Here is a 9,600-nt window from a genome sequence, read left to right on the forward strand (position 1 = left end):
TAGATAGCGAACCTAAGCTGAAATTTCTGAGTGCGTTGTCTTTTTAGGAGTGGTGAGAATTCACCACTTACCAAGTGTAAGGGCACTATTACACGGAACGATAATCAGCCCTATTTGTCCGAATATTGTTCTGTGTAATAAACACAACGATCAGCCGATGGCAGCGATCATCGGCTGATTGTTGATTTAGGTTTGGACTGATAATTGTTGGGCGCTGACCGCGCAGCGCAACGTTTAATGGTGGTGCGCGAGAGGTGGCTGACGACTTGCAAAGAGTATACATTACACATCCATGGTCCAGGGCTCCACTTGCGGTCCACTTCTCCCCGGATCCGGCGCGCTGCAGCTTTAGAGCGGCCTGTGAGCTGAGACAGGCTGCTCTGAAGATGCAGCGCACAGGATCGGGGAGAAGCAGACCGCAAGGGGAGCCCTGGACCATGGGCAGGTAACGTATGCAGTTTAAGCAAGGGCTGCAAGGATATCAGTAATGATGTCCATGAAGCCCTTGTTAAACGATTATAGGGCCGTGTAATAGGCCCAGTAAACGAGTGCCGATCTAGCAGATCGGCGATCGTTTACAGTTATTATTGGGCCGTGCAATAGTACCCTAAGTGTTTAGTCCTACGGATAAGTGTGTGTTCACATGTCTTGGACGGTACCACTCCCAAAAATTTGTAAATGGTTTTCTAGGTTTATATATGATTTTCTTGTGAGACTAAAAAGAGCGGTTGACCATGCTCTTGAGTCCCCCAATTTTATGTGGTCCCAAATGTGCAAAACCTGGTCTAAAATTGTCAACCATGAGTTTGAGTTCCTCAAGAAAATTGTACACGCTATGATCCCATGGTGATCCCACCATGGGATCATAGCGAAGGAAGGAGTCTGTCTTGCTGAAAAAGTCAGTTGTTTCGTAAAATTCAACAGCCGGCAAAAGGGAAAATGATTACAAGTAGGAACTTTCCTCTCCTTTCCTCGGGACCCCCGCAGAGCTCTGGGATCTCCGGTGCTCACACAGTTGATGGACTGGACGCTCAGCCAGTCAGTGACTGGGACAGGACGCCACTCCAGTAATGGTTGGTCAAAGCTTTTCTATTATGTCTTTATATGGTCTTACTGGTTTCTTACATAGCGAGACTGTGACTATTTAGGGCTCTGGATAGTCAAGCAGTTTTAACCCCCCCCCCCCCCTTCTCTGGTCCTCTTAAGAATGTTATCATGTTTGAAAGGGTCACAAGGAACCCTGGTCATTCTAGCTGGGTCCACACTACTTTATACGTTCAGTTCAATTTGTTGTAGTCCCTTAGTGCTATTTTGCATGTAAAGGTTACAAATAATTATCTGCTGTAGGGGATATTGTATGGAAAATAGCTAGGAAATCCCAAAACGCTTTGTATATTAGATGCTACTACATTGGCAGACCTGTGATTTGTGTGTGCCGCCCCTTGTACTGTATACTTGATATTGCATTTGTGTCCTTACTGTTTTTCAATGCTGACCCTGTGCAGCCTGGATCTAGTGCCCAATCTCATAGCCGAGAAAAAAAATCAGGTCACGACTAAGAGAGATAGTGATCGCTTCAGACAGCTGGAGGTGCTTGTTATCACACAAGGACTTTTGACAATATGTTAGGAAATCTGTTTGCCAGTATACACAGAAATATGTGCTTGTTATTCTCTGCCACTTAGATCGGTGAGATCTTTCTAACATCTCGTAGAAGGCTTTGAACCAGAGAGACTTTACTTAACTACTTCTCAATCCATAGGGCTACCCAAGAGGTACTTAGGGCCTATATTCATTCTGTGTGTCTCCAATAAATAAAAAAAACTTATACATTGGATTTTTCTGGATTCCTTAAAAATCCAACCTAAAAAAATAGTGGCCCATTAGATGCTGTATTTACAGTTCAAAGTTAAAGGGGTATTACAGGAGTACAGCGTTCTTCTGGCGAACTTGGCTCTTTCCATCGTTCCATAGGAATGAATAGAGCCGCCGGTCCCGCAGCTATATTCGTAACAGAGCCGACGGGGCCCGATACAGAGATTGGCAGGGGGTCCAGAGGTTGGACCCCCGCGACCTCCTTCTTTCCCGCTATGCTGTGGATAGAGGAAAAGGGATTTTTTTTTCTGGACAACCTTTTTAACTTATCACTTACCAAGGCCTTTGCATTTAGAGAATCTTCCCTTCTGGGCTTTTGTTCAGCATAGCCACATTCCACATTCCCGATTTCGTCGAGATCCGCCTACTTTCTACATGGGTCAATTATTGGCAATGAGTGTTGCTAGAAACACTCATTTGGCCAATGATCGGCCAGTGTAAAAGTGTCATCGATCAGCTGAGGGCCGGGAGAACGTCCGCTTGTTGGCTGATTCTATCTTTTGAGCGGATTTATAAATCATCATCTCCCCGGGTAAACAGGAGATAGCTACTTAAATGGCAGCACAAATAATACATGGATCGTTTGTGTGGCCCGGATCGAATACTTGTGCCGCGTAAAGGCAAAATAAGATGCTTTTAGACCAGTTCCAGTCTTCCTGGCCACCAACAGGGCCATGAGGACTGGAATTGAAGAGCATGACCTCAAAGAAGTGCCGAGCTCGCTGATCATTATCATTCAGTCTAAAAGCATCTTATTGCGTATAGAGCCTCCTGATCCTCCCCTAACAGAGGGGCCCGGCATATTGGATTTCAACTGCCCGACCCTTCTGTTTTCTAATAAATTAGCCACTGCCAGAGCTGTCTGGCAGCGGCTTACCTCCCTTTCTTCTCATTCACGCTCAGCCCACAGAACATTCATGTATATAGTGTGAACAGCAGAGATAGCTGTAAGCCGACAGCTATTAAAGGTATATGAGCACCTTAAGGGGTAAGACAGTAAGATATCCTCAATTATTCAAGGTGGATGCCCTATTGTAGCAGTAAATGAGGTCGTTTTTACTTATTTCAATGAATACCTAGGTTTTGCAGATACTCCCTTACCCTTAGGTTAGGTAAAAGCAGGGCAAATGTGTTTTGCTGCCAACACAACCTATTCCGGATGTTAATACAATTATTAAACAATGCTTTGGAGGAATGATTCATGCATTATGTTCCCTGCAGCCCTCTTTATTAAGGATATCGAGGGTTAACTCTGTGACTGATGCACCTCACTAGGGTGACACCTTGATTATCCACGCTCTGATTAACATTGCACACTTGGGGCAGATTTACCCTTCTCCTGAAGTGAACATGCTACAAAAATAAATAAATTAAAAAAAATAAATAAATAAATAAAATATATATATATATATATATATATATGTATATGTTTGTGTGTGTGTCTGCATTTAGTTACACAGAATATTATGATATTATCTTTTTTTTATGTGATATTGTTTTTGTATTTTTTTTGTCTACTCTTTTTATTTTTATATTCTATAACATATTGTTTGCTCTTTTAATAAATAAATAATATATAAAATATATATAATATATAAAATAAATTTTGTTCTTTTATGCTGTAGAAAAAACGGCAATACTTTCTATTCTGACATTCTACGATGCCTCTGTTAACTGACCTTTCTAATGACGTTGTAACCTTACTGTTGTGTTAGTGTTTGTCTATCTATCTAGTTGTTTTGTTTTTATTTATTTATTTATTTTTTTATTTTTTTTTTAACGTTTTTTTCCCCCCTCACTGCCTGACTATTTTTGATGTGGCACCATAATCATATAAGTTCATCTTGTTAAACAAAATATGACTGAAGTACACATCCCGAGGTTTTTTTTTTTTTTCTGGAATCCTTATTTCACTGAGTTCACTGGAGCAGAAAAGCAGAAGTACTTATGCTATCTCTCACTGTAAAGCTGTTATCTCCGGCTTCCCTTCCCCTTTGCAGTTCCATGCTACATTACATGCCATGCATATTTAAAAGATGCGGTAAAATGAATTTATCACTGCTGCCTCTGAGATAACAAATGGTTTAAACCCACATATATATTAACTGTTTAATAGCTCCGAGTGGCGCCGTACTAGCTCAGATTAGCAACGTTATTTGTAAAAACAGTCCCCGGTTAACTTTCCAGATGGATAGAAGCAAAAAGTAGATATTTCTCCTTGTCAGTATTTTTTTTTTTTTTTTATGTTTGTTAGCCAAGTGTATTAAGTCTCCGTGATATAATGTAACAAAGTGACACCATAATATTTTTATGTGTTCTTTACTCTCGTACCCGGCTATACCTTTATATTCAGTTTAGTGATAAAATGTCACCTTAATGTTCACGCCATTAAGAGGAGTCGGCTGGAATATTTGGCTTAATTTACTCCGGCGTCTGCTGCAAAACGCCGAGCGATATTAAAGGCTAAGTTGTAATTATGAAGCTTCCTTCTATTTTACAGCATAGTGGAAGTGGACAAGACATCAAAGATAACAATTAGAGTCCCATCATGGAAGGAGGTTTATGGCCACCATAAACCGTACAAATGCATCGGAATAACTGCGACATAGTTCCCTCTTGGTCTCTACCTTTGACCTGTAGGAAACCTTAACTCCCAGCCACTTCGACATCTTAGAACCCTATTGGCAGGGCTGTTGCATTTTGGATGAATTATATAAGACTCAGTTGCCCTCGTTTTTAGGCATCGTGGTGTGTGGAGCTATTATAGTACTCCTAACATAATATATTATTCCATTGGAAAGATGCTGACCGATAAGATAACTGGCTTCTAGGAAATTGTCCCCAGTTAATGGGAGATAAGGGGAATTACATTGTAAGCCTTACTGGACACTGGGAATAGAGTAAGAGATACGTTCCATAAGCTGAGACTGCCGTAGCCGTGGTTGTATGGTGGTTGGTAAATCTACAATAACTGAATGTAAATCTGGGATAAACATATATCTATCTATATAAGCAGTTGGGGTATCTGGGGCCCACCAGAGGGAATGATCCTGGGGGCCCACCAGTGAAGAACCGGTTAGAAACAAGATGTCAGTCAGTGTTTGTGCAGGTTCTAAAGCTGGGGGCCCACCGGAGAATTCTCCGGTCCTCTGGTGGGCCAGTCCAGCACTGTATATAAGATAAGATATATAAGTTATATCTATATATCTAAGATAATTAGAAAGTAATTACTAAAAGGGCAGACTAGATAGACAAGGTGGTCTTCTTCTGCCGAAAATCTTCTATGCTTTTATGTAGTAATGCTCCCTCAACACTTGCTTTGCATCTATAGAACTCAAAGCTGGCGGCAGGTCCGTATGTGGTACTGGATGTACATGTGTAGACGCATGCATTAGCTCAGGTACAGGATATTTACAAGTTGTGAGCAATATTAGCTAATGAAAGATTTGTATGGATATTGCTTTAAAGGGGTACTCCAGCAAAAAAAAATAAAAAATCTCTCAAATCAACCAGAGATTCGCAATTTGCTTCTATTAAAAAAAAAATCTTGTCTTCCAGTACTTATCAACTGCTGTATGTCCTGCAGGAAGTGGTGTATTCTTTCCAGTCTGTGGAGCAGGAGAGTTTTTTTGTGGGATTTGCTCCTGACAATTCCTGACATGGACAGAGGAGGCAGCAGAGAGCACTGTGTCAAGAATACCTCATTTCCCACAGGACATACAGCAGCTTATAAGTACTGGAAGACTGGAGTTTTTTTTAATAGAAGTAAATTACAAATCTCTGGCACTTTCTGATACCGGTTGATTTGAAAGAAAAAACTTTAACTGCTTTAGAAGGATGGGTATTTGATTGGAACACCTAGACCTACAGTGCACTATTTCTTCTTTATGCCAAGATTATAACAGAATAGGGGATAAGCATTTGTTTGGTGGGGGTCTGAGTGCTGGGACTCCAATAGGGATGAGCGAACCGGCCGAAGTTTGGGTTCGTATGAACCTGAACTATCGGCTTCTGATTCCCGCTGTCTGCCCGCTCCTATGGCTATGGCTGTATCCCAGTTTTCCAGGCGGTCCTCAGGCTGTATGTATCCACCCTCTCTACGAAGCGGGCAGACAGTGGGAATCAGAAGCCGATAGTACTAAACATAGCTATGTACTGTATTTAGCTATCGTTGGCTGTCCCATAGCAACTGAGCGGAGTGGCAACACATATGCTCAGACCATTACCGATCACACTCATTACTAATCCTGTGGAGAACCCCTTTATTTAGCTGGGTTCACACTATGTATATTTGAGGCTGTATTTGGTCCTCATGTCAGGTCCTCATAGCAACCAAAACCAGGAGTGGATTGAAAACACAGAAAGGCTCTGTTCACACAATGTTGAAATTGAGTGGATGGCCGCCATATAACAGTAAATAACGGCCATTATTTCAATACCACAGCCGTTGTTTTAAAATAACAGCAAATATTTGCCATTAAATGACGGCCATCCACTCAATTACAACATTGTGTGAACAGAGCCTTTCTGTGTTTTCAATCCACTCCTGGTTTTGGTTGCTATACAGCCTCACAAATACAGCCTCAAATATACATAGTGTGAACCCAGCTTAAAATGTATGCACTATTGGCTACTTACAGCATTGATTCTACTGGAGCCGCATCACAGCGGGGCGGGGGTGTCCTCCCACTGAGGTGTGGTCTGGCCCGCCTCCAGTGCGTCAGCCCTGGCAATAGACTGGTGTTGTGCGCATGTCCCGGCTTCACTGCACCAGCGCCGTTCTATTGATATGCAACACTTAAAGGGAATGTACCTGATGATACATTCGCTTTAAGATGTACCTGTCATGATGTACGCCAACCCGATATGATATGATCATGCCAGGTTGGTTCCATACATGAGCCCTATTGGATCACAATGGGGCTTGTACACAGTACCGACCTGGTGTGATCATATCCATAGGTACCTGAACTTCCAGTGACATCGGTGAACTTCCTGTTTTACTATCTGTTAAATAATGGATACACATGTGCAGGGACCATTGTTTATGTGAATTGTAAGGGATTGTTTCAGGATATGGAAGGATCTGCATTTTATAAAATTTGCCATTGAAATGTGAAGGTTCACCAGATTTGCCATTTCAAGTACACATTCACCAAAAATTATAAGTGCTCCCATTTTTAATAAGAGTGTAGATGAAAGATGATGTTCTCAATGTCCGTGTAAATGCACAATTATTGAGTTTGCATAACATCTCTTAAAGGGATTCTCTGGCAAAAAAGAAATTCTTTTAAATCAACTGGTGTCAGAAAGTTACACAGATTTATAATTTACTTCTATTTAACAATCTTAAGTCCTGTTCTTATCAACTGCTGTATGTCCTGCAGGAAGTGGTGTATTATTTCCAGTCTAATATGATGCGCTCTGCTGCCACCTCTGTCCGTAACAGGAACTGTCCACAGCAGGAAAGGATTTCTATGGAGATTTTCTACTGCTCCAGACAGTTCCTGTCACGGACAGAGGTGGCAGCAGAGAGCAGTGTGTCAGACTGGAAAGAATACACCACTTCCTGTTGGACGTACAGAAGCTCATAAGTACTGGAAGACTGGAAGAAAAGTAATTTACAAATATGTAACCTTTCTGACACCAGTTTATTTGAAAGTAAATACATTTCGAGTTTCCCCTTTAAACACTTTGTTACTCTCATTGTATTATTTGGCACAAAAAGTTGAGGATAATGCACTTTTTGTTTTTTTTTTGTTTTTTTTGTTTTTTTATAATGAAGACATTTCAACTAACATATAAATATTTTTTTTTTCTTGCAGCCCACGATCTTCCCCAGAACAAGACCTCAGCAGCGGCACAGAATGGAAGCCATTTGCAGTGCCTCTCAGTCCACTGCACAGATGATATTGGGGAGTCAAAGGGTAGGACTCCTGTTCCTACGTGGAGATCCCTTCATTCTGATATCTCCAACAGATTTGGGACTTTTGTTGCTGCCCTAACTTGAAAAACGGAAAGAAATCCTACATTTTTTTTTTCACTTTCCTAAGAGGCCGCTAAAATAGGTGGACTAATTTTTTTAGATTGGTACCTGCTTAGTGGCTTTTGGACTTGCAAGGGTTAGTTTGAAATAAACCTCATATTTTTGGATCTTTTTGCCACAGTATGATACCAGTGTTAATTCTTCTTCATCCAGCACACTTAACACAATTTTTCTTACGTTTATTTACATCATTTCCCCCCTCGTTTCTCCGTAAAACTTGATGTATGGTTTATCTGGGCTAGAGAAGGGCTTTTGTATGTCAAAATTATAATATGTATTTACTTTTTTTTGTTTTCTTTTTTTTTAGTGCTACATAAAATATTATTTCTTTTGTAAGGAAAAAAAAATTGACATTTCTATTAATCTTTTTTTGTATCATAATAGACCACAGCCGATCCACATGGGGAAAGAAATAATATTGTTGGGACCTTCTTCAATTATTTTATGATCCTTATATTATCCACAAAGAAAATACTACACAACCTTAGATTTTTTTTTTTTTTTTTTTTTTTTTTTGCTTTTTCTTCAAATAATTATTTATTATCCCCCCCCCCCCCCCCCCCCCCCCCCCCCCCCCCCCCCCCCCCCCCCCCCCCCCCCCATCCGGACTCTAACTCGACTTCTAAATGGATTCTCACAGCTATTTTGCACATGAGGTTATATGTCAGCTTATATTTTTGGGTGATTTGTTGCAAGATAAATGACATAGAAAATATTTTATGCATACATAGGTTAAACGCAAGAATCTCTGCACCCCATGCTTAAAAATCCAAGGTAACAAACGGATATATATATTTTACCTTTTATTTGTCCCTATTGGCATGTTAGTGGGTTATTGGTTTCCGACTCCTGACTGGTCAGGTTGTCCACATCTTACGGTACTTCTTTGGTGATCTTGATATGGTAGGCCTGAATTTATTCAACCATGAGACGAGTTGATTCCACAAACCCTATTGGTGTCTGCTATCAGTATTCACACTAATATCATTTACTTATTGTGTAGAACCGTACAGTGTTCAACTTCTAGGAATGTCATAGGTTACAGCAGGCTACGCATCTCATGGTTACTCTTTGGGGTTTTGTGATCTTCCCATGTTCAGCAAGGCTCATTCCATCAATCTTGTTATTTGCAGAATCTTAATGCCAACACATTACATTTAATAAAAATGAACTGTATAATCTTATTTCATCTGGTATTTCTATTGAGTTTGTTCGTATAACGATTTCATGCAATTTTTTTTTTTTATTAAATCCAGTGGTCTTTACTACATTAGCAGAATTTGATGTGGCAGATTTGCCATTGCAAAGGTGCCAGAATTCTGGCACAATCTGGCCGAAAAGACTGGCGCATGGCTTTGCTCATTAGCTTTGCAAATTAAAGGGGTTGTTTGGGGCGACAAAAAATGTCTCCATTTTTGGAGTTTTTGTAAAAATAATAAATTGACTATACTTACCTGTCCCACTGCCGCTGCAGTCCTGCCAGCTTTCGATCTTCATTTTTTTTCCAGTTTCCCCTGGAATCGTGACCATACAGAAAAAACTTGGCCAGACAATGGCCGCAATCATATCGTGCCGCAGCCAATAATTGACTGAGCAGGGCAATTCCTGCATTGTTGTAGGCCACAGAAGCGTCAGTACTACAGCTGTGGGAGCTTGGGGTAGGTGAGTATAGCTTATCA

General features: G+C 40.7%; 1 protein-coding gene across 2 annotated transcripts in view; it reads left to right on the top strand.

Moving 5' to 3' along the window:
• Positions 1 to 8,430, top strand: part of MN1 (MN1 proto-oncogene, transcriptional regulator) — a 56,530-nt gene extending 48,100 nt beyond the window's left edge. Inside the window, exon 3 of one of the 2 annotated variants that reach the window (XR_011362102.1) lies at positions 7,701 to 7,786. Coding sequence is in view for 1 of the 2 variants with exons in the window: in XM_069961299.1 (XP_069817400.1) it covers positions 7,701 to 7,885 (185 nt within the window). In the remaining variant the exon portion in view is untranslated. Of the gene's footprint in view, positions 1 to 7,700 lie in introns of both variants that reach the window. The other variant, XM_069961299.1, reaches the window with a different exon arrangement.
• Positions 8,431 to 9,600: the final 1,170 nt, after the last annotated feature.

Source organism: Dendropsophus ebraccatus, chromosome 3, assembly GCF_027789765.1.
Source record: "Dendropsophus ebraccatus isolate aDenEbr1 chromosome 3, aDenEbr1.pat, whole genome shotgun sequence".
NCBI classification, from domain to species: Eukaryota; Metazoa; Chordata; class Amphibia; order Anura; family Hylidae; genus Dendropsophus; species Dendropsophus ebraccatus.